General features: G+C 37.3%; 4 protein-coding genes across 9 annotated transcripts in view; 2 read left to right on the forward strand and 2 right to left on the reverse strand.

Annotated features, from left to right (window-relative positions):
* Positions 1 to 18,717, forward strand: LOC113499099 (ubiquinone biosynthesis monooxygenase COQ6, mitochondrial). Its single transcript, XM_026879456.1, has 9 exons — positions 1 to 359; positions 468 to 658; positions 1,107 to 1,361; positions 13,164 to 13,271; positions 15,013 to 15,183; positions 15,797 to 15,999; positions 16,443 to 16,558; positions 17,145 to 17,311; positions 18,559 to 18,717. The coding sequence occupies exons 1-9, from the start codon at positions 170 to 172 to the stop codon at positions 18,586 to 18,588; spliced, it is 1,431 nt and encodes a 476-aa protein (XP_026735257.1). The 5' UTR covers positions 1 to 169; the 3' UTR covers positions 18,589 to 18,717.
* LOC113499094 (transient receptor potential channel pyrexia) lies at positions 1,981 to 11,471 on the reverse strand. 6 transcript variants are annotated; one of them, XM_026879446.1, is made up of 15 exons: positions 11,271 to 11,471; positions 9,135 to 9,457; positions 6,463 to 6,631; positions 6,108 to 6,324; positions 5,876 to 6,032; positions 5,669 to 5,803; positions 5,321 to 5,549; positions 4,993 to 5,238; positions 4,572 to 4,801; positions 4,360 to 4,498; positions 4,092 to 4,285; positions 3,595 to 3,748; positions 3,053 to 3,342; positions 2,679 to 2,876; positions 1,981 to 2,527 (listed from the first exon to the last, which is right to left on the reverse strand). In XM_026879446.1, the coding sequence occupies exons 2-15, from the start codon at positions 9,153 to 9,155 to the stop codon at positions 2,135 to 2,137; spliced, it is 2,772 nt and encodes a 923-aa protein (XP_026735247.1). In that variant the 5' UTR covers positions 9,156 to 9,457; positions 11,271 to 11,471; the 3' UTR covers positions 1,981 to 2,134. The 6 variants fall into 6 exon arrangements, with proteins under 6 accessions (XP_026735247.1, XP_026735245.1, XP_026735250.1 ...); XM_026879444.1 differs by having other exon boundaries at positions 11,033 to 11,471; XM_026879449.1 differs by having other exon boundaries at positions 9,135 to 9,426; positions 11,027 to 11,471.
* Positions 18,718 to 20,888: 2,171 nt separating the features above from the next.
* Positions 20,889 to 26,172, reverse strand: part of LOC113499098 — a 268,950-nt gene continuing 263,666 nt past the window's right edge. Inside the window, exon 9 of the transcript XR_003401064.1 lies at positions 20,889 to 20,979. The gene's annotated coding sequence lies outside the window, so the exon portion shown is untranslated. The remainder of the gene's footprint in view (positions 20,980 to 26,172) is intronic.
* Positions 21,961 to 22,857, forward strand: LOC113498777 (activity-regulated cytoskeleton associated protein 2-like). The gene has a single exon (XM_026878920.1). The coding sequence runs from the start codon at positions 21,961 to 21,963 to the stop codon at positions 22,855 to 22,857; it is 897 nt and encodes a 298-aa protein (XP_026734721.1).

The following is a 26,172-nucleotide window of genomic DNA, read 5'->3' on the forward strand; positions in this document are numbered from 1 at the left end:
AGCAAACGTCGGTTTATTGCGAAATCGATGTCAAACTAAATAACCTAAGATAGCGGCATATTTCTATTTTACAAATACGACTAACAAGCGATAATTATTAAACATCCTATGATTTCTCATAACTTATATAACATCATATTAAATCTCGAATAATCCCGAGGCTAAAAACATGTTGGTTAACAACGTAAAGAGTCTCTTGAATAGGCAACTGAGATGTTGTATTCAAACAACAAGTGTTCGATTATTGTGTACTGCAGAAGGTGGCTACACTTCTCAAGTCAAAGATACTTTTAGAGGAAATTACGATGTCATCATTGCTGGTGGAGGAATGGTGGGATGCACTCTTGCCTGTGCCATGGGTATGTACGCAGAAATCTATATAAATCTATTCCAATATTTTTTCTTGTCGGATAAAAAAAAAAAACATTCTGAACCTTGCTTATCCGTGTAAAACTGCTCTTTTTCAGCAAAGAACTCATTGCTATCCAATTTGAAAGTATTACTGTTAGAAGCCAGTCCAAAATCTGATTACCAGCTGAAATCAGAATACAGTAACAGGGTTGTAGCTCTCAATCAGAACACAAAGGCGTTAATGACCTCACTCAATATATGGAAGCATGTTGAAGATATGAGGTTACAACCTGTCCGGTATATGCAGGTACATATATTTGTAAATACTAGTGTTATCTTGTAAAAGTCTAATGTAACTCTAAAGGAATACTTTTAGTAGCAGTAGCAAGTATTTCTAGACTTGTGAAGAGAAAATAGATTGTAAAAGTATTTGTTAAAAAATTTATTGATAAATGATGATGATTGATATAATTCTGTTGTCCAAAATATGGCGCACATGTTTTATTAGAAAATGACATGATTTATATGAGAAGAAATGGAAGAATAATTAAGTACTGGTAGAGAAAATTCTGCACAGGATCAATAAATAATATTGTTTAAAATATCTGCTATGTTCGAGAGATATTACTAAACATTATAAGTTTCTGTTTAAAGCATGTTTGGGATCCTACTGCTAGGCCGCTACTCCTACCCCTGTCTCTTCCAGACCTTTTTATCTTTTACATAAAATAATATGTTTATAAATGGTGTTTTAGGTCTGGGATGCAAGTTCAGATGTGATGATATCATTTAGCAGCGCAGACATGATGGATGATGATGTAGCATACATAGTAGAAAATGATCTCATGCTTCATGCAATCAATAAAGAATTACTGTCGACTGACAATGAAAATACACATATTGTCTATAATGCTAAGATTGACAGCTACCAGTTACCTAAAGAGAAGTATTCGAGTCCACAAAGTATTGTCAAGATGGCTAATGGAGACACATATACATGCCAGCTGTTGGTGAGTAGACATTTCTTTTATATTTCTTGTTGGTAAAATATATTATCATTACCTTTTCATGGCTTCAATCACTTGGATATTGATTGGTGGCAAAGCCCTTTGTGTTAATTGGGTTTCAGCTATCTCCCTATACCCTGTTGTTTTTGCATGCTGAATTTAAAATTGATTATAATATTATTGTGAATCAGATAAATGATACTGACCAACAAATTAACTGCTGATAAGGTAGTTTATTTATTACAAACAGTTTAGAAATGAACTAAAACAAAAGCCTTGATAAGAGATATATGAAATAGTTTTTCTACTATTATTAATAAGTAACCCAGACAGTTATCAATACAGATTATTATGTGATAACACAAATTAAACACATTTAGATAATATTTTTTTATTGTAAACTAATCATTATAACAACAATAACATATACCTTATAATATTGCACCCTACAAACATTACTATAGACCAGCAGTTAAACATCCATCATCCTTTTCATTATTAATCTGTATCTCTAATGCTTCAAAACAAAAAAATAATGATTTAACTGATTTTTTATGTATTATAGTCAATTAAAGTGCTTAAAATAAAGCATTTATTGATATTTATATAAATAGGTCTTGACATCAACCCATAACAGAAAAATATAAAAGATTTGACTCTAATATAAATTAAAACTTTTTTAGAAAAGGAGAATTAGAGTGGCTAACTTAACAGAATAATAAAAACTTATAAATTGATCCCTGATTATATTTACTCTTACATGGTTACAATAATGTTTACGGAGGCTGCAGCTTACTTTCAATATGATTTAATCTTGATTCCGTGTTTTCTATAAGTTTGTTTATTCTCTTAGTCAATTCCATCAGTTGTGTTTTAATGTCTACCATGCATATTTCTTGAATAGCGTTGATGTTGAGTGATGTCGGCCTCGTCTTGTCAGCATTTGACGCCGACGTGGTTCTCTTTCTTCGCTCCACATGTTGGCTCTCAAAAGAGTATCTGTCGAATAGATTACTCCTCCTTTTCACTAGTTCCGGTTTCGGTTTATCCTCTTCTCCTTTACATTTCTTTATTTTGAATTCGTAATTGTTGTTTGTGTTTATCGTTTTTCTTATATCTTTACGGCTCGCTACCATTTTGAAGATTGATGATATTAAGTCTTTAGGTATCTGTAATCAGACAAAAGGAAGGTTTACACATTTTCAGTAGTACATACATATAGTCAATTAAAAATGAAGTCCACGATTTACATAACTAAAAGAAATACCAATCAATGCCAACTATTTCCTGTATATAAAAATTGAATAGTATACTACTTACTCTGCTCTCTCTTGGGTCGTTAGGGCGTATCGTAAGGGTACGCATATGGGAAGCAGTTAGGAGCGCGCCCCAGCGCAATACTGAGAGCAGCTGCTTTGGTGCACACGTCAGGAGGGAACTGAACAGCATGCTCTCTAGATGTGCCACCAACTGTGTCTGACGTACTAGTCTGTCCAGCCCCGCGCTCTCTTGTAATGCCTGGAAACATATCAACAACGGCATTGAATATATCATAGAACAAAGAAGTTAAACGTAATTGATTTCATCATAATTTAACCAGATACTGAAACGTTACTTTTAAATACAATTTAGCTGTGCCTATCCTTTGTTAAATTGTCAAAACAGCAAATTTGATATCCCAGCCTGTTACTCACCTGAATATCGCTAACGGCTAAACCAACCAGAAGATTGGTCAGTATAACAGTGACGAGCAACACAAATATCAGGAACATGCCATGAGCTGTCACAGGATAGTGCGTGTTGTTCTTGTTGTTATAGAATATGTCCTCGTACTCCAGTTCCCCTGACATCATCATAACTGTCTTGACCAAACTTGCAGGCAGTTTGAACGCAGCATAGTTGCTGAAGAGAACGCTAAACGCCAGTCCAAAAGCTATGAGCAAGCAACAGTATGCCAGTAGGAAAGTCGCGAAATTCACCGTCACTGAAAATAAAACATCACTTGAATATCTTTTATAATCATTTTTTATAAAATCAAAAGTATAGGTCGTTTTCAGGGCACATTTAAAACTTTATAGTAATGATTAGGTCCAATATGTCATTCCTATGAATTGCATATGTTACAAAGATGGTAAAAAACAAGTGGAAATTCAGTATGGTCCCTGTCGGTCACTAAAATTTAGCATCGGGATTGAGAAACATTTTAGTAACTAAATTATAAATCGGTTTTCTGTACCTGTAGTGAACATTTGCACATATAGCCCAAAGGTCGGAAATCTTCCAATGATCATCATGAGTTCTAACCAACAAAAAAATATCGTAATAGCTGCGATGTCATGCTGCCAATTTGTAGTGTTATGTCTAATCTCCCCATTGTCCCAACTTGGTATCTGAAAATATATTGGAAAATATATATTATTGAAAGTTATGAACATGAGATTACCTTTATTATACTAGGAATTTTAATGTGTCGGAGCCACTCCGAGTATGCCCTAGCGATTTCGCGATTACTGCAAAATGAAATGAAATCATTTACTCTGCAAATAGGATATATATACATAGGATATATATACATCACTTTTACATGTATTTTTAGAGAACTCTGGAGTCGAAAAGCAAAAACAACCGATGTTTTAAGTCGCTGCAACTCCGACAAACCTCCCGCTATGTATCTACCATCGTCGCGCTGTAAGAAAAGATCTATTAACCATGTAAAAAAAAATTAAATCTTACCGTACACAAAAATACTCCGAATATGATCAACCATTGCAACCAATTTTCCCATTGTCTAATGTAGGCTGACCAGTCTAAACATGCCTGAAATATTTCTTTGGACAAGAAGCAGATGTTCAGTAAGAGTATCAGATATTGAACTGGTCGGAGATATGAGGGCACGTCGCAAGTCTCTGCTTCACATAAAAATATCTCTGAAAAAAAAAAATTCAAGCCAAGTCAAAACAAAAATCAACTCTAGTGGTAGAAAATTCGTTGTAATACTTACGTAATATATACAGGCTATAAAGACTTATAAACAATGCATGGTAAATGAAGCTCAAAACGAAAAACTTTCTTATCCTTCGCCATTTTAGGAATAAGAATGTCTCCGCAACTGGATGCTTTAGAACGTCCTTTCGGCCTACCTGAAAATCATACAAAAGTAATGGTAGCTTTTTTGTATTATTTTACTAAAAATATAATTCCTGATGTTCATACCTCGATGAAAGCAAGTAGCAGTTCAGCTTCCCCTCTTAACAAACTAGGCACTAAGGGTCTGAAGTCTATGACAAGTTCACAGTCTACATCGCCCAATTCATGTTCACTGATGTGAACAGCTTCATCCAATTTGCTCAAGTACCGAGGCACGACATCGGGCACCCGACGCACTATAAACGAGAGCGCCGAAACACCACCATTCGTACGCAGAGTTACATCACCACCATAATCTGCAAGCAATTTGATTGTTTGTTAAGATTCATCCATATTTTCACAGTAAAAGTAATAGAGAATTGCTTTCAAATATTGAATTCTGTAAACATCTTAAATCATCATAAAACTTTGAGTGCTGCGAGGACGTGAATCATTGACCGAAATTACATCACATTGAACAATATATTACGATTAACATGATATTTACCTAACAGTAACAATACACAGGCAGAAAATTCATTGAGAGCTGCTATGTGTAATGGTGTGTATCCAAAGCTGTCGGGTGCATTGGGATCAGCTCCAGCAGACAGCAACTGCCGTGCGACGTCGCATGCTCTGGCTCCCCTTACGATGGCTCCATGCAAAGGTGTGCGTCCGTCACAGTCACGAGCGCGAACGTCCGCTCGCTTGTTCACTAACAATTCCACCACTTCAAGCGACTGCGCCAACGTGGCTATGAAAAAAACAGTGTTAAAATCTTGTACCATTGCAATCAGCGATGAGAGTAAGCAAAACTGTATGTATAAGCGCTTTACCTAAGTGTAGTGGTGTTTGCCCTCTACTGTTTGGCCAATCAATACGCGCTCCGTGATCGAGAAGTAGTCGAGCGCACTCAGCGTGCCCATCTTCAGCAGCGAGGTGCAATGCCGTCGCCCGGCCGACACCCAACGCTGCTCGCACATCAGCCCCTGCGTCCAACAACAGCTTTGTGCATGACGCAGAGCCAAGAGATGCCGCAACATGTAGAGGGGTTTCCGTAAACACCTAAACAATTTTGTGCTTCAGTAACATTGTTATGCTATGGATATTTCCGTAACCATGTTTATAATTCAATTATGATTAATCGTCTGGTTTGTATCCAGTGTATCGAAAACGGACCGCACCTGTGGAGTATCAGGACACGCTCCCGATTCCAATAACTCCCTCACGACTTCCGGCGCGTCGCTAAGTACCGCATAATGTAAAGGAGAGCGCTCACTCAGACCAGCGTTGACGTCAGCTCCACGGGCAATTAGCACCTTTAAATATAAATAAAAAACATTAAGAAAAAGTTTTAGGTCACCTTTCATCTCTGATTATATCCTGTTTACCTTAACGCATGCTAAACTCTTCGCGCTCGCGGCACAGTGCAGCGGCGTAGCCTTTTTATCAGTGGCCGAGTCCCACATGTTTGGATTTGCCCCATACTCTAGTAACAGTCTGACACATTCCTCGCTTCCTACTAAACAACTTAAATGAAGACACGTCCTGAAAGTTTGTTATTGCTATTAACGAGGTAAAACGTTTTAAATTATTCATGAATAGTATTTCTGTAGTACTTACCTCCCTGCTTCGTCAGTTCTATTAGGTTCTAAGCCTAGCTTTAACAATCTAGACAATAACGAACTTCTTCCGAGCCAACACGCCCATAAAGCAGCTGTTAATGTTCCATTCTCGGTTTGTGAAGCAATTTTTATTGCTTCCTCATATTCCCCATTCTCAACGAATGCAGATATTTCCTCAGCGAGAGGAAGATGTCTTAAATTATATCGGATCTCATCTGAAATTCACAAAAATGCTTTATGTATTTATTACCTACATCATGCATATTCTTACAAACTTAGTTAACACGCGAGTTCTTTTGATTGACGTCCGAAATTACAACAGTGTTTAAAATAAGAAATAAACATTCAAATACCTAGTTCCCAAATATCTGGTGAGGGTTTAACCCTCAGTCGTTCCGCGAGATCGACTCCATGTGCGGACTCGTCGCTGGAGATGTAGCCGGCCTCCAGGTCGTCGTCCGTGTCCTCGGGCACCTGGCTCATGCCGCCGCCGCACCATCGCGCGCTGCCCTCCCGGTACACCTGCCACAACCACACACACTCCAAGTAGTTACACTAACAAACCTTGCATTTATCACCACCCATACTTTGATCTCGACAACACTAAACACCCCGTTAAACTAATTCGTTCCAGGACTTAACTACAAAACATATCCACGTTGTGTGGCCATTAAATTTTATTATGTGTTACAAAGAGTACATTCCTTGATTTACTTTGTTATCTGTGCATGCATTTATATTATAACTCGACACGCACTAATGAATATAAACCTTTTTCCTCTTTTTGTTGTTATTTTTGTTTGCGTTAGTGGGTGAAACCCGCGCGCGCCGCTCGCGTGTGCGGATCATAGCGCCCGTGCCCGCACTTTACTGAAAACTGAAAGCTGCTCAAATACAGCGCATGACATCCCCTCCGGAGGATCAAATCAGAGCAACAAAAATATAACTTATACTAAGATTTCGTCATTCATCATTATTTGTGATTATAAAATTTTTGTTTGAACCATCAAGATTACAAAAGAATACGCATATTTTTAAGATTAAAAAATAAAAACGCTAAGTGTTTATTGAAAGTTTTTTTAAACGTCATCAATTGCACATATGCGTGACACGCTCGGCCCACACAATTATATTTGAAAGTAGTAAATATTTCTGATTCCGTATTTTTTAGACAATGACAGATGTTACTTCATTATAGAGGAATCTTACAAAAATAAATAAGATGATCCAAATTCAGAATAGAAATGTAAACTACTATGAGCGCACACGCACATACTTTGTTTTCATAGCGCGTTCTTACGAGCTTCGAAATCACGTGTATCTTTTATTGATTTTCCATTAGAAGATCTATGTAAAAATACTTCAGAATCCATTTAATCAATTAGGAAACCCGTCCTTCTCAGTTCATCAGCTAGTTAATGTGGAGATCCTGCAAATAACTGAGGAAACTATAATTTTCGATTAGCCGTTTCTATATCCATCGTGTCATAAAGTGACCGAAACCACCTGCTATGCGAGTCAAACATGCAAACAATGAAATCAAACAGCCAATATTAGAGCTTCATAACCGCGTGCTGCTGGCGTTTTGCACGTTCCTATCATTATGATGAAAACTGGAAACAACATTAAATTTTGGTGAGTTTGTATTGTTTTTAGAATACATAAAATTGAGAGCAAAAATATTCGTCTTAGGAATGCATAAAACTGTGTAAGAAGGATTTAATGTCAATGTAAAATGGTCTGCTAAACATCGTTGCTGCCTAAAACCGAATTATAAAAAAAACAGTTTGCGAGTGCGATACTAAATGTATTCATACTCATTTTCTTTGCATTTAAAGCAAATATTCTCAAATAGAGATACTTGTTAGGTGCAAAGGCATACTTAAACCCTTAAATATCTTTGTTCAGTAAGCTTGATAAATCAGACTGATGAAGTCTTATTTATTCAAGTCAGTTTCCACGTTAATTTGTTGTTTATAATCTGAAAATAAACAATCACGTGGAGTCCTGTTTCTGGAATCTTGCTGATATTTACAATATAATAAATAACCGTACCTACACTGGGTTACCAGATTAATGTGAATTTATGGCGTACAAATGTTCAATTTTCAATGAAATATTTGGTTAGACGTGTCTTCGAACATGGATGATTAAGAGATGGTGTATTACCAAGAACATTGGAAAAGGAAATCAGTGGGCCTTGGTTTATGATTAGGTGGTATTATTTAACAAAAAACAAACATCCATACGCCCATGCAGACAAAGTTTCGCGCTTAGAATATTAGTACCTTAGGACCTTAAAATATTCATCAGAAGATTACTCAAATATAAAAGACCCCCTACGATGACCCTCATGACAAATCATCGTAACCAGAATTGCAAGAACTGAGATGTAAGATTGGTACTTTCATTTTTTGATAATCTATTCAATCAATTTTCCAGAACCCATTTTCCCGCAGCCAATTTGATCATTAAACGAAGCTAAGCTAACTCTCTTGATTAAGTCATCAATTTTCTAGTTCAGTGCGCTTTCGTTGGAGTCCCTACTCCATTAGGTATGTTTTTCTTTAAAAAAAAACGACTGCCGCAGTATGAAATTTAATCCTTGTGAGAATCCGCGGGGGGTTTTACAAACATACAAATCATATGCACAAAGACACCCAGACTCAGAACAAGCATTCGTGGATCACACAAATACATGTCCTGCGCGGGGATCGAACCCGCGACACGTCGTGCAGTGGATTGGGTGTGGTGACTTCAACTACTCTGCTATCCGTGCAGTCAAACTATCCGTGCAGGTATATTTGCAGACATTCGGTTTTATCACCCTTTTTTTGCAATTACGATTTATACTGCATTAGCTTCACTTTTCGAATTTGCTTAGCAGCTTAGTCCCGGAAAACTATCAATATAAATAAAAATAAACATTGTAAACGCATTTCTGAAATAGAAAGTTAAGATGAAACGTTCAAACAAACCAAAAGTAATAAAAAACAAGAATTTCAAAAGATAAAAAGCAACTTACCGAGCTATTATTGTCTTTCATAGTTTCACCGGCAGATATTAACTCCAAATTAATCTCGTTGAAGATTTGGGAGTTCTTGACATTATTTCTTCATTAGACCGTACTTGCTTTTTTAATTCTAAATCGATCTCACTGACCTAATTAAATTATCCTCTCGTCCCGCTTTCTTTAGAATTTGTGTTATTATTGGGATCTTCTTGGTATTTTAACCGGGAAAATGAATCAAATCTGACTTTTTGGCACTATTCATAAATATTTATTTGATGTTTCCCGTGGAATGTGTTCATTAAAACTTCGGATGTTTTATTGTCAATCTATGATGCCTGTACAATACATAACGATTCAGTTTTGGCTTTTCCGTCTTATTTTATACATTGTAAGTAAGATAACACAAACATTACTGTTTTCTAGTTAACGCATCATTTTTTAACATTATTTATTCTTCTTTTATACGACTCAATACTCAATACTCAATCATTTATTACATTCCATATGTTCAGAGATGGTAGAAAATAAATAGCAGTTCAATATGGACCCTGTTGGGCACGCAAAAAAATACAGGAGAGAGGACGACGATACAATCTTAAACAATATTTATATTTTACTGGGTTGGTCGTATAATTCCTAAATGACACTTTTTAAAGGATTTCGGGTCGATTCAGATTTTTTTGATCTGGGAGAACCCATGGGTGAGTAAGTACGTGTAACAAGAGCCATAGTAGCTAAAGATACGGAAAACATCTCAAGGAAATCCAGGTATCTTGTGTGCATACTAATATTACAAGGAAAATTAGGTACACTAACTGTCTGTAACGGCTTATCTAGCACTTGTTCTTGTTCAAGTATCAAGCATATTTTTAAACGTTTTTGTTGTAACTTGTTTTGTACTTAGAATTATGCTTGTGTTGGGAAAAATAATGTTTGTTTATAAACTAAAAAATATTTATTAAATTAAGCAGACGTCGTCCTAATTCCGGGCAAAGGCTTCAATATAATTAAGTTAAAAAGAAAGATGTATCAACAAAAAAAAAACTGAAAACTCAAAATACCAAAATATTTCGTTTTTATCGAATTCGTATAATGTTGCCTGCATTTAGCCAGAAAGTTTCTTTTACCGAACGTGACTTTGTGCAAATTTCTGTGCACTATGTGCTATTACTTAAAACTACTAATTCTCATAATATGTTAACCCAATGAATGTTATTTTGGTTATTTGGTCTTTTGAATATCAATAATACTCGAATATCCACTGTTGCAAAACAATACTCCAATTAGCGTGTTTAGTACTGTTGAAATTTTAAAAATACGTAGCAGTATTATTTCTTCTTTACATTTATATTCAAGTAAACCTCAACAGCTTTGTCGAGCGACATTCATCTTCTTCAATCATTTTTAATTGAGAAGAAATATACATACCTACGAAGAGTAGTCTTGGAAAGCTCTGCTGTTTAATATAATTGTCTACAAGTGTTTCCATACATTTCTAGGAACAGAAATCATGACAAGAACTTTTCCCGATTTATTACCTGTTTTTCTAGTACAATAACCTTAAATTCTAGAATGGTTGCGTCATCTTACTTTCAAAGTCACAAATGTAAACGAAACTGATTAAACTCTATGAGGAAAACATAAACACCTTCCAAAGCTTTACTGAAGGCCCATTAAGACCTATGCCTTATAGACTGTACCCTTTGTAAATAAAAATAGGTATATCTACCCTTTACCTTTATTTCGTTTCGTTTCGTTTCGTTCTAAAAGATGTCTTACATCTATAGTTATAACATCCATTTGTAATATACAATTGACATCGATCGTTATATTTTTAGGATATTTTTCTAGCGTTTAAAACTACCAATACAAATAAAAAACTAAAAAAAACTAGAATTACATACTCTAACCGTTGAAATAAATCTTAACTTTGATCGTGTTTCCTCATTGTTATCGCATCGAAATCTTAACTTGCACAGACATGAAAGATAACATTAACGACATGTTAAGGATTAAGGAGGGATCCTTAACAAATCACTTTCACTGCACTATAAACCACTCCCCGGTGGGCACTTTCCGCGAACGCGTAAACTTGGACGTTCAAGGAACAATTATTGGTCCAGTGTGTTGCGCAGAGCACTGTTATACCACTGCACCGACCGCCGAGCTTACACGCCATACACAAATAAACCACCACAACTAATGAATACACCGCAATCCTCACATCTGTTTACTTTGAAGCTTTTATAGAAAACAAGCTATTCTTAAAATATTTTCACTTTTTAAGACGCAGAAAATAAGGTCATTGTAAAGTTTTCAATAATTATGCAAAATCGGACGGTGCCTCTGAAGTATCTGGACCAGGAACTCTTTCCATTACGAATTAGTGGTTAGTTCCTGGCGTATTTAGTTCACAAATTCTATCTATATTATAATTATATATGTATATATTATATCTATAAACTGGAAACCTCACATTATAAGACAAATTAAATAAAGAAAATAGAAAATTTAATAAAAAGAATTAGTATGGCCTCATATGCAATACATAAGCTGGTTCCTATAATTAACGTGGATGCTCTTCTTACAGCTTACCATGGTCTCGTTTCCTCTATTATTAGATACGGTATTCTTTTGGGGTAACTCCACCAACAAAGAATTAGTTTGCAAAACTCAAAAGCGATTGTCTCTGTACATTTTAGAAACCGCCGTATTTGTAAAAACAAACCCTCATTTATTTGCCAAGATGTCTGATGTAATTAATCGCAAATAGACGCGATAACACTAAATTGTGAATTCAAACATCAAAAACAACTATGATGCACCATAGCATTTTTTGTATGGCTCCAAAAATTTACAATAAAATACCGTCTCTCTGGAAAGACCTAAAAATTGAAATTTTCAAAAAGCAATTAACTAAATTCTTAACTGATAAATCTTATTATTCTATTGAAGAGTTCCTGCAGGATAAAATATAACAGCTGATTTACTGCCCCGTACTTTTTATTCTAATTGTATTTCTTTATTTTACAATTATAACATAACTAGCTGTTACCCGCGACTTCGTCCACGTGGTTAGAATTTTCCCCGTTTTTTCCACATCTCCACTGTATCTTCGCTCCTATTAGTCGCAGTGTGATGTTATATAGCCTATAGCCTTCCTTGATAAATATTCTATTCAACACAAAAATATTTTTTCAAATCGAACCAGTAGTTCCTGAGATTAGCGCGTTCAAACAAACAAACTCTTCAGCTTTATATATTAGTATAGAAGTATAGATTACAACAAATAGTGGTAGAGCAACTATGTGCTAGAATAATATATAGTGATTTTGTTATTATTTTACTGATATTATTTTTTGTTGTATTAACTTAAAACTAATAAATAATTAAGTATAATTGTTAATTTGGAGAGGTTTAAAATGTTTATTTCAAAATAATAAGTATATTTTTTCTTTCTTTATATTTGTATGCTGTAATGGCTAAACATGACTGTTATTTTTTTCTTTTATAACCCTGCATGCCCACTATGTATGTATACTCATGTTTTACAAATAAAAATGTTTCTTTTATGTTTATCTTTTATCCATAATAAAATAGTCTCCTGCGTTTACAATACACAAAGAGACTAGTTCTGTAAATATCTCCTCCTCAAGCTCGATTCATCTCTTACGGAAAATCGCATCTGTTTTTTCTTATAAATCTTAGGAATCTTATAAAAGACAAACTTCCCACCAACATCTACCAATAAACATTAAAAGGTCTGTAAAATAAATACTTTTACAAGGTGCTCTTATTTTTTGCCCGATTGTGTATATTCAATGTTGTTGATTATACCGGTTTTAATATATGTAATAACGTTTAGCATTTAGTTTTCTACGCGGAATTAATGACGAAATAGTATTAAACACCTACAGGTGTTTACAGGTGCACAGTTACTTTAGTCAACAGCCCCCACTCTGTGACAAATACAAAGAGTTGTCTTATATGACTTTAGTTTCTAAAATCCTGGGTTCAAAAAACTTCATTTCTCAATTTCAGATCGGTGCCGATGGAGCCAATTCAGCCGTCCGTAAAGCAATGGGAGTACAGTATTTAACATGGAGTTACGAACAAATGGGTGTTGTGGCCACACTAAACTTAGCAGAAGTAAGTTTAAATTACTTTAATATGTATGTCATATAATGCTTAATTAGTCATGTAGTGGTAGAACTGTTAAAAGATAGAACGATATGTTTATATACAAAAATAGTTGGGTATATCAGCCCTATTATTGGTCAAGGCCACCTGAATCCACGGAAAATGAATCATTATAATACACAATGCTCGAAACCTGCATAGCACAACGTTTCCTCGAAAATCTATCATCCTTCTAATATGAGAGCATTTTTCTCCTTAATTATCATCAAGACTTTAATTGGCGTCCCACTGTTGGACATAGCAATATCTTCGCTCATTACCTTTTAAATCAAGTCCTTTGTCTGCTATGATCTACCGTACATTGAGTCATGGTAAGTGCTTAAATACGTTGCCTACTTATGTAAGGTAGCCGAGTGTTTAATACTTAACTGGATTACAAGCTAGCCAACGTGTCCAACATTTCAGGTGAACAAGTGTCTAAGTAGACAAAGTAACAAGCACATCAATAACATCATAAATAGATACACGTTTCAAACCAAGGCTGTCCAGTTACTGGCAGCTGCCTATTAATAGCTATAGCGAGTCGGATAGCAGATACCAATTACTTGTATCATAACACATTATCTTTCTTCCTGTATCTGTCGAAATATTTTAGGTATCCAAATAGTCGCAAATTACAAGTCAATTAATATGTGTGTTTTTTTTTTTTAAATCTGCGGCTTTGATTTACATACTTGAAATTGGCTGGGGTAAGACCAATTTGGTGTTGTTTGAGTAAAATAAGAATTATCTAATTAATATTCAATTTGGCTACACCTTCATTCTGGTTTTTTTTAATGTATGTCTTTAGATTTTAACTGTAATTGTATGGAAAGGTGTCATTTCCATATCTAGAGTCTGGAACCTTGAAGTTTGAAATTCAAAGTAAAACCAAAGTACAGTCACCATCAGAATTCAGTGAACAAATTCAAATTTTCATAATTGAGTACAATCCAATTCAATTACATTTTTCTGTAAGGTTACACCTAGAACAGTTAAAAATCCTGTATTACCAATAAACCTTTGCGTAACATTGTATTTGGCTGACTTTTGTTGCTGACCGTACCAGTCTAGCATATAAAAATGTTATTGCTGACTTGTAATAACGATGAAAGAGGGTAGTTTAATAGGTAGACGCAAAACAGTTAAAGAGAAATCAAAGTTTATTCATAAACAGTCGTTAATCTTAGAATAGATCTATTTTAAAGTCGGCAATTTTTTTTTCTTATGGAGCTAAAACTGGGTTTACCCGGATGATTATAACATGAACGCAAATAATATATTTTCTTTTTAATAACTAAGGATAAAAATATTGTGAATCACTGCTGCAATTCCATGGTGTACAATAAAGAATATTCTAATCTAATCTAATAATCTGGGTTCACCTGTAAGACGTAGTTTCCGTTCATTAGAAAGAAATGAACGACAAACAACAACAAAGTTTTTTGTGACATCGTGACTTGCGAATTTTTATTTATGATGCCGCTATAAACACCAATACCAATATCGGTTATGTTTAGATTACTTTAGATGGATTTATACGTATTTATACCTTTTTATGGAAAATACCCTTGTCCCCATAAATAGGCCTGCAATTCAACTTTTTTATATAGATTCTTTCCCTATAATCAATTTTCCGTCGCATGTTGACAAACATTACTATCGCACAATACAAACATGGTGTCTAAAACATTATTTTGTAAAATTCCAGGAATGCACAAACACCACAGCCTGGCAGCGCTGGTTGCCCACTGGACCTATTGCTCTTCTACCGCTGGACTCTAAGCGAAGCTCTCTAGTGTGGAGTACGTGGCAAGACAACGCCAAGCAACTGCTGCAGCTGCCCGAAGATCAGTTTGTCGACGCTCTGAATGATGCACTGGTTAGATTTCATGTTTTATGCATATCTGATTCGTTAAATGCATGCTGAAAAGATTTTGCTACACTTTGTAACACTATATTTTATTATACCTGTGAAGATGACCATTTAGTCATATTATTTATCATTAGAGAGTTTGTATAAGTTCTTATGCCGTAAAACGAGATGAATAGAAAAAAAACATTAGTTCTTTTAGGGATTCGCGTGAGTTTTATATAGCAACCGATTTAATACAATAATTTTATTTTGTCTCGAAAAACACAACATTTTGAAAAACTTTATTTCTATACATTCCGAAAGAATATCGTGTCTTCGTATAAGGTACCATTTTACTGGGCTGCGAAATACCTAATTGCCTCATTATCCTTTAGTCCACAAAAATTACCAATAGAGCAAACACTTTGGATTACTTATTTTCTTTCCTATTGAATTAGGCTTTGAGCACCGGTAATCGGCTCGTGTAAAAATGCTAAGGTCATCACGATCTTTGGAAATAGAATGTCAATTAGCCTGATATAAAATTTGCGAATAACATTATATCCTGTGATTTCATTTGAATTGTCAACCGATCTAACTATGTAACCTGCAAAAACATTTACGATATGTGTACTTGTAGTGGAAGCAGTACCCGCGCAGCAGCAGCGTGGAGACGTGCACGTCGTGGCTGAGCTCGTGCCTGAAGCAGGTGGGCATGGCGGACGGCGCGGCGCGCCAGCTGCCGCCCTCCGTGAGCGGCGTGGCGGCGGGCTCGCGCGCCGCCTTCCCGCTCGCCTTCGGGCACAGCACGCGGTACATCGCGCCCGGAGTCGCGCTCATCGGGTGGGACATCGCTTTTAACCTTTACCATCCCACTGCTGGGCATAAATCCCTGGAGACGTCCAACTCAGTCCATTCACGGCTCTATCCCTCCACTTACTCTTAATCTCATTTAGCACCTTTCCTACATTCAGCACTTGTTAATCACTCATTCCCATTTATACTGAGCTCTCTTTAGCTTATTTTTTTACAAAAATGTCTCCCGCGGTGAGGAATTTAAAGCTTGTGTCGCGGGGGGTTTTACAAACATACAATTCACATGCACAAAGACACCCAGATTCAGAACGAGAACTCGTCGTTTGTGAGCCAGAAACCGTGTTTCACCAACGACGCCTGAAGTATGTTCATATCACGTGTAGTTTTATTCAAGTTGAAGATATTGTATACAACAGCACTGTTTAAAATTATGAGCTACCAATATTCAACTGCTTAATAATACATTTCAGAGACGCAGCTCACCGCGTCCACCCGCTGGCGGGCCAGGGCGTCAATCTGGGCTTCGGTGACGTCAAGGATCTGACGGAGCTGCTGGCTGAGGCCGTCTATAGTGGCTTAGATATTAGTAAGTATATAGGTGCTGAAATATTAAACCACATTCCATCTGAGACCCTTTACCACCTTAAAAATACAGATTCGGACACATAGACACAGTAGTACAGTGATATGGGGAATGATACACGGATGGGGAATGCAATGAACAGGCTCTTTTCTACCTGCCAGTGTCATAAAGCGGAATTACTTTAGTTGGTGCCTTTGTCTCCAGTTCTGCTAAAACAAAAAAAAATGTTTTTCGTTTAAACCTTCATCCGTGTTACACAGAGACATGCATACCAAAGATTTTTTTACTCGAATGAAAGACTCCATTGACGGTAAATGTACTATTTCATGCGCTTAACTACAAAAACGCCAAGAAAGCCTATACGATTATTTTGTGTCTAAAGTATTTGAGACACATACTAGTCATAACTTGTATGTTACTTGATTTAACATACTAGTCATTGACATGACAGCGAGGTCTGCTGTAGACCAGTTAGCTCTATATCCTCCTAACCCCATATCCAAGGGAATGCAATGACAGCCAATGACTATTTCACCCCGAAAATACACCACTAAGACAAAAATATTAATGTTATTATTTCACTTTCCAGCACACCCTAATTGGATGGAAAAATACGAAAGTGTACGTCAAAGACACAACGTTCCTACACAATTCATGATTGAGATGTTACACCGATTGTACACAGTGGACTTCATGCCAGTAGTCTTAGCGAGGAGTCTTGGCTTGCAAATCGCTAATGCCTTGCAACCGATCAAGGTAAGTTTGCATTACCTATTTATTTATTTTAGGAATAAAATAGTATAATTACATGCATACATAAAAAAACATAAAAATAGATATTATAGTGCAATAATACAAGGAACTTAGGTTAAGGTACTTAAAAAAAGAAAATATTCAGGTGTCTTTTTGCTTAAAAGTTAGCCAGACAATAATTCGGCGAAACAGTAAAAGCCGTCACTCAGGCTAATTGAATAAACCCTCATAAAAATGCTATCTCACTGGTTTAATATCTTCTGTATTATACATTACTTAAATTAAACTAAAATCCACTTTTAAAATCCTCATATGGGTAGTTTGTTAGATAAGTACCATGATCATACAATTTAACAATTTTGGGAATTATTAACTGCCTCTCGTCGAAACGCGGTTCCTGCTTCGAGAATGTACTGGTATATTAGTTTCGAAGAACGTAAGAAAGTGCGTTGTCACGTGTTATTTAAAAAAAAACAAAGCTCTTGTGTTAAACTTCTTGGTACCTTTTTTAATCTTTTTATGATGTCTTATTGCTGTTATTGCTTAGGAAACAATAACTTACTACACTACACATTACACGTGACTAAGTTTTGTACCTGTTTGAGATGCTGTAGTTTGTTTGTACATAGTAGGCAGTTTACAATTTTGACAAAACCTTTTATTTGATGAATCTGTTAAATGGTATAATGTTTATAAGGTGAACAATCTCATAGTAGAGAACCCAAATCTGTGTGTAATTAAAACTTATTTATGTTACTTTCCTCCTTTTGTACTTTTGTCGCACGATACACAAATTGTCACCCATTTAATTTTAAGACCTTTATGTATTGTGCAGTGTATGTTAAGTAATGAGTATTTATTATCAAATCAGTATATCGATGTTACTTTATAATTATTACATAATCACATGTAATTTAAACTTACTAAATATCTGCACGAACAGGCAACAGTTTTGTATTACACCAATCATTTCATAATACTGATTATGGTCTCAAATAGTTTCAATACTCCATTTTCGGTGTGCTTTGACCAATTTCATCATTTTTTATAGTCATCAAAATGTCCATCTTTATTCTCAAGTTTGAATTGCAGCAAAGTGAAAAACCTTACATTTATATATCTTTGTCTACATCAAGACAATATAATGTGCCTCTTTGGTGAATCTTTTCAATTTTATCATACAAAGCACTCCGTGTTTCACCTTTTATAATATGTATGTACTTTAATTATGTGCCTACAAATTGTTTCAGAAACTGATCATGTCTCAAGCAGCAACGTAAGCGCGTCTCAAAGAATTCAATGAAATGGCCGGTTGTAAGATTTAAGGTTTTTTGGTAGACTTACCTGCAACTAAGTCAAAGCAAAGTAAATTATTGTTACGTTTAGTTAATAAAAAGTAATTTATATTGTTTGTGTTAATTATTATCTTACCTTTAACACTACGATAAGTACAGTGCAAGTTTAGTGCAAAAGCATCAATGACCTGTATTCAAGCTTCACTCTCTATTCTTATAACATATGAATGTGGCCTCCGCAGGGGAAGGATAGGTTATGGTGATGACTCACAGTCGTAAGTTGATAATGAATGGGAAACTTCTCTTTGTGTATGAATTCGAATCTGGGTATTCCCGAAACCTTTACAATAAACAAATATAATGATGTACGATAATGATGTACAACTTTGATTATAATCATATGTTGATTTTATAATACAGCCGTATAAAAAACTATTGGCGATAAAACATAAGATTACTGAGAAGTAGCGTGATTGAGATTAAGGAGGCTAAATATCCGTTAATAAGCTATTAGAGTATATTTAAAAGTATAGTAAAGTAATTAGTTAATGTTTTACCGTAAAGAAATAAAATGTTCTGCGAACCAACACGTTATCTAAATTGAATAAAAAGAGCTGCTTAAACAATTAGCGGATTAGCGTAGCGTTAATACGAAGTCCAGGATTAACGAACGGCGCTGTATTTGTACGGCTTCAGTAGAAAGGATTAAACCTATCTGTTTAAAATACTCTAAATTAATTTTCTTAAAAAACTTATAGCCGCCAACTTTAATCCATGTATCACGGGGATCGAATCCGCTCACAGTGGATTAACTATGCAGTTAGTCGGCTTTGTACATTGCATAGGTGTTATATTATACTGGTTTTAATGAACTCATACGTGCGAAGGGCAAGAGGCAGAACGAAGTAAACAAAGAGCGGCTTTTACCCGTAGTTGTAGTGCGTTGTAGTATTATTTTTTATCGTGGAACTTAAAATTCGTTATCATTTACAAGAATGGAACCACGTTTCCAGTAAATTCTTATCAATCAAAACACGTTTACTTACTGTGTTTATTATCTTATCATTAGTTCTGAGGAAATATTTTTACGCAGTTTTGGTACAGAATAGAACAAAGAAAACTACAAACTTTATGTTTCGAGTAGGACTTTTTATATTATGTTCAGTGTTTTAAAAGGCTTTGTCTCAATTACGGTCCCTAAAATCGCTTTAATCTTTAGAGCCCGTTCTTTTGAATTAATGAAAAGACTCGTCCGCTTATGATTAGTAGTACTGTTTCGCAGCACCCTTGCACATCTATAATGCTCTGCTTTTTCTAGCGTTAAGTCTATTGGTCTGTAAATACAAACAATATACGGGTTGCTAAACTAAAAAGTATTCTTATACAACACTTTAGGTAGTGCGTAGTCTATCTTCTGGTTTATTTAATTTATAATCGACGAGTGACTTGCATGCGCGATGCATTCACCTACTTTGAATGTTGATATCGTAAAAAGTTTTTTAATCACGTTATGTTGACTTTGGTCTCATCGCATTGTACCTAAGGCACAGTATTGTAAGTATTGTAACGAGAACCTCTTGAACAGTGATTAGTATCTAATCATTAACTAACGATTTCATTAGTAAGATGGATTGGTCTATACGTTTTTGGAGTTATTTTTATTCGATAAGTAGGTACCAACTAATCCCTTTTATTAATCTGTAATTTGTTTTGGGTAATGAGTTGTATTCATCAAATCTTTTTTCTTGTAATATTGTGGGAATTTGTTCCTACTAATTAATGAAATGAGTACAAAATATTTGACACTAATTATTAGTAATTATAGATATTACACCTTCTTCTACTGGTTTCTTCTCCGGCTTCTACACATGTAACTTGTCTGATAAATGTGAATGAAGACCATAGAAAGACGAAAAATAAGAATACCAAATTAATCTGAATTTTAGCAGTAAAAAGACGCCAAGATTATTTACGTTTTTTAATCATAGAAAATATAGGTGCCTCAACCAGTGGAGTATTAATTATTTATTTAGGTGTAAGGTAGGTACTTAGTCATAATGTTATCATAGTATGCATGACTCAACTTCGAAGAATATGAATTACACACAATAGGTACCCACCTAATATCTAAATAAAGTGCCTGCGTAAGTAACACTTTTATTACATTTTTTACGCAGTAAGTAAGTCACCTTATCAGAATATAAGATAATAAAAACAAATCTAGGTTGTTATCTGAAGCACAGAATATAGTCTGAAGTCTATCTCTCAAAGTAAAACACATCGGCTGTTGGCTTATTTGGCCGAATAAATGGATTCTTGTTTTTTTTTTGTAATTTTCACCCAGATACAATAATGTAGATGGATACATTGACCTTGCTAAATTCACACCTACAACGCGGCGGGAGATGACATGCGGTTGGTAGGTGTTAGCCGTATTTATATTTATACCTGTGTATGTATTGACATTTTATATACTTAAATAAAATACCCTCATGCCTACAAATCCGTATAGGTACAATAAATATCAGTAGTCATAGACAGTAATTTCTTCCAATTGCCTTAATTAGTGGAATATGTAGGTATATCCTGTCAGATATAAGTGGATTCAACGCAGTCTCTATATCTCATAAATCTATCCACCATTCATAAAAATACGCACTAAAGATAGAATTCTAAGCGTAATGATTTCTCCAAGGAACACTAAGTCTTGTGTCAGCCGTCAAAATTCACTACCTACTCTTTCAAGAATATAAATTTAAGGATATTTTTCACTATAATTTTCAGAAGTATCTACGTAACTCAAAAAAACCCGCTTAGATTTAAGCCATGGACATTTAATTTGGTAGGTAGAGATTTACCAACCTATTTTCAAAATACCATACCACCATTTGTAATTTACAATCGCGTAACTAGTAAATAATAATATTGTAACGCCCTGCCCAACCGTCGTTTCTATGTTAACATAGCGCGTACGCGGGAATTCTTTCCTTCCTCCCGCTCCCGTCCCGCTCCCGCCCCGCGCAGGACGACGCGCGATGTCGCTCGCCGCTCGCGTGATCGACAGTTCGCTCCCGCCAACCGCCGCAGCGCGCACGAAATCGTTGCGCTCGCGACCGTTACTAGTTATTAAGAATATTTACTGTGTATGAACATTGTGTGCCTGAATAGACTATTTTTAACTCTAATCTTGGTTTTACTTCAATTTGCGGAACCCAGAACTCAAACGAATGTTATAAGTGGCGCTCCAACTCGTGGCCGCGAACCAGTTTAAACCAGTTTGTGCTTGTCGACCGGTAACGATTTTTCGGTGTTAAGTTCCTGTGTTCCTGTTCTCTGGTACCTACGTTAAGAGTGAAGATGCCTCCACGTAAAGTACGAACTGACCCAGGTGACCTTGACGCGCAGGCCAGCTCGGATGAAGAACCTGGAAGATCTTCGTCAGTGCTCATGTCTGGGGACCAGCTGACTTCATTTCTGACCGCCTTCGCGAACACTCAGGCGGAAGCAAATCGGCAGCTCGTCGAATCCCTCATGGCATCGCACGCGGCGCGTGGTTATACCGCGACGCCCTCACCGACACCGTCGTCGTCAACTAGTAAATCAGGCAACATGTCCAAGTGTACGGCACGTTTTGATGGTCAAAACCGAGACCCTGAAATGGTAGAAGCCTTCATTGACTCCGTCGAAATGTATAAGGAGTGTGCATTGGTTACCGATGACCTTGCGCTTCGTGGTCTCCCGATGCTGCTACACGGCGAGGCTGCAGTATGGTGGAGAGGGATCCGGACGGAGGTGTCCTCGTGGTCCGAAGCCGTCAAACGACTACGTAGTATGTACGGTACTCCGTGTCCTGCTCATAAGCTGTATCGAAAGATATTCGCAAACGAACAAAATGAAGAACTCGCGGACTCCTTCATTGTACGTTTACGAGGTATGATCACTAAGTTACCTTACGTATTACCCGAAGAAGCTAAGTTAGATATTATATACGGATTATTACATAAACGTATTCGAAAGCGATTACCCCGGGACACGGTTAACACTATTGAGTCGCTAATCGACAAAGCCCGAGATATAGAAGAATCTATCACGGAACATTCCAACGCAAGTACTTCCTCGCAGTCGGCGCCAACGGAGACGACGCAGCCGCCCGCGCGCTGCGCGCAGGCCGGCCCGCGGCCGCCGCGCGCTGCTGCTCCGTGCATCAATTCGGCGGGAAACGGTGCAATGACCCGACGCTCAGTGGTGCGTTAGCGCAGCAGTCGATCTCGCGTTCGCAGGTTCGATCCGTACGTAATATGTGCAACGAATTGCAAAGTGCCGATAATAATAATACCGCGAGTGTATCAAAGTTGTTTTGTGTGTATTGTAAAGGTCGAGGTCATACGCGTGAATCGTGTCCAAAGAAAGACTCTAAAGTATCGTCTAGTAATAATAAATCTAGCCTTATTTGTTATGGTTGTGGTGAAAAAGGGTTTGTTCGAGCAAACTGTCCTACTTGTAAAAGTAATGTATCGAGTTTGAGTTGTAATGTTATTAATTCAAATGAACCACAACTTCAACATAATGTATTTTATTCACTTACCACGGCAGAAGACTGTATTAATGTAAATACAAGCACGAATAGTATCATTATGCAAGACCGACCTATATTAAATATTGAGATATTAGGTTATAGTGGTTCAGCGCTTATAGATACTGCCGCCCGGCGTAGTATCGCGGGTTCAACCCTATATAGACTACTTCTACGTTTAGGTGTCAAATTTAAGTCTCAGATGATGTCGATTAGACTTGCGGATGGTAGTATTCGTACGAATATCGTATTGTTAGCATGTGTTAATGTAAGTTGTATGTCTCTGTGTATTCCCATTGAGTTTGTGGTTTTTCCCGATGCCTCAAATAACGAAACGCTATTAGGGATAGATTACATTACAAAGTCTAAGTTGGTGTTGAATTTTTCCTCTATGACATGGTATACAGCTGATCGGCCTCAGGTCATTCACCCCCTACTGACGGAGAGTTCTCGCGAGGCGGTGGTGGAGTGTGCTTCTCTCAGCCTACTGAGGGGAGATGAGGGCACTCTGTTGACTGAGGAGGAGCGTGGTGGCTTGGAGAATTTACTTGGTGAGTATTCCGATATTTTTGATAAAAACGGGGAACCGACGCCATTTGCCGAACATCATATTGATACGGGCGATCATCCTCCTATTGCCGTGCCACCGTACCGTGTTACGCCAGCGAAGAAGGAGTTAATTCGCATGGAACTAGATAAAATGTTAGAAGATGGAATTATTGAAGAGTGCGAGTCTGCATGGTCTGCACCGATTGTTTTGGTGCCTAAGTCCAATGGTGGGTACAGGTTTTGTGTTGATTATAGACGCCTCAACGCTGTTACGAAAACAGATGCGTATCCTATGCCGCGTATTGAAGAGTTGCTCCAGTCTACTAAGAAAGGTTGCGTGATGAGTTCCTGTGACCTTCGGAGTGGCTATTGGCAATGCAGAGTAAAGGATCAGGATAAAACCGCGTTTGTCACGCCGTTTGGTACGTATCGGTTCTTACGAATGCCTTTTGGTCTGAAGAACGCGCCGGCTACGTTCCAGAGGCTTATAGATCGCTTCCGTTCAGGATCATCACTCAAAGATGTCATCGTACTGACGTACCTTGATGATATATTGGTGATATCTGACTCATATGCTCGTCATTTGCTAGATCTCCGTGCGGTATTTGACCGTCTCCGCTTATTTAAGCTCCGTGCGAATCGGGACAAGTGTGTCTTCGCCAGAGAGAAGGTTAAGTACCTCGGTCACGTGATCTCACCTGAAGGTATATCCCCGGATGAGGAGAAGGTGCTTGCTGTGGTAGGTATGAAAGAGCCTATTTGCCTTCAACAGCTGCGCACCTTCCTCCAGACGTGTTCGTGGTTTCGTAAGTTCATACCAGACTTCGCGAAAGTGGCCGAACCACTTACTCGATTAACTAAGAAGTCTCAGGCGTGGGTATGGAGTACGGAGCAAGGTAAAGCTTTTGAAACTCTTAAGAAACTTCTGACCACAGCACCCATTCTTGTACAAGCGGACTATACGAAACCATTCGTATTGCGGACTGACGCTAGTAATTACGCACTAGGCGCAGCCTTACTCCAGGGGGAGTCACCAAATCAAGAACATCCAATTGAATATGCCAGCCGTCTGCTCACTCCAGCCGAGCAGAATTATTCCACCACGGAGAGGGAGGCTCTCGCAGTGGTGTGGGCAGTGGAACGTTTCCGAGGTTACATCGATGGTCACCAGATCAACGTGATGACAGATCACCAGCCCCTAAAATGGCTTTTTACCCTCAAGTCTCCAAGTGGCAGATTAGTACGTTGGGCCCTGAAGTTGCAATCGTTCGACCTGCGTATCGAGTATACCCCAGGTAAGGTTAACGTTCTTGCCGATACGCTCAGCCGCCCCGTGACAGACGATGGTCCTGCAACCGAATCGGCTGTCTGTCCTGTTGTTGTTGACGTACCGCGCTGGAATGCATCTTCCACCCGTGATGCGCAGTTAGCTGATCCGGAAGTTGCGAAGATCATCCATGACCTCGAAGGTAATGATGAACTTAACATAAATCGTTGGTCTGAGAGAGGCTATCTCCTGAATCAAGGTGTCCTGTATCGGTATGTCCCTGATACTGATTCCGAGGAGCCTCAACTCGTCGTACCGGAGAGCCTGCGGAATCAAGTCATGTTCGAATGCCATGACTCGCCTACCGCCGCTCATGGTGGGATTGATAGAACAATACATCGTATCTCGCAAAGATTCTATTTTCCTGGTATGAGATGTTTTGTAACCAAGTACTTGAAGACTTGCATCGAGTGTCAACGCTACAAGCCATCAACTCTCAAACCAGCCGGCTTGCTTCAAACTCCTGTCCCGTCTCAAAGGTTTGAAACTATCGCAGTTGATCTTTTTGGTCCGTTGCCTAAAGGACTCCAAGGTGAGAGATGGATCCTCATCGTGGAGGACACCACTAGCAAGTGGGTGGAAGTCTTCGCTCTCATCGAAGCTACAGCAGAGACGTGTGCTAAAACTTTGGTCAATGAGGTATTTATGAGATTCGGTCTTCCTAGGCGGATGATTTCTGATAACGGAGTGCAATTCGTTGCAGACGTTATGCAAAAAGCGATGTATGTTCTAGGTGTGAAACAAAGCCTGGTGCCCTTATATCACCCACAGGCGAATCCAGTCGAGCGAAAGAACAGGGACCTAAAGGCTCAGCTCGCCATCTTAGTGGAAGGTCGCCATCAGACTTGGCCAGAGGTATTACCGTTTGTACGGTTTGCTTTTAATTGTTAGTATGTATCAAAATAGGTTTTAATGTCTTGTAGCTATGTAATCTATGTTTGTCTCTGTTATGTTGATTGTCAAATATAGTTCATGGAAAATATCCAACGTGTTTTAATAGGTTATGGGCTCAGTTGGGCATTTATCAGTTATTTTGTTGTTAAAATAGATAATTTGCGCTTGTTGACTGGCGAAACCATGAACTCGAATATAGCTAGTGTACCAAAACTAAAGGGCAGGC

Source organism: Trichoplusia ni, chromosome 11 (assembly GCF_003590095.1).
Source record: "Trichoplusia ni isolate ovarian cell line Hi5 chromosome 11, tn1, whole genome shotgun sequence".
In the NCBI taxonomy this organism is placed as follows: Eukaryota; Metazoa; Arthropoda; class Insecta; order Lepidoptera; family Noctuidae; genus Trichoplusia; species Trichoplusia ni.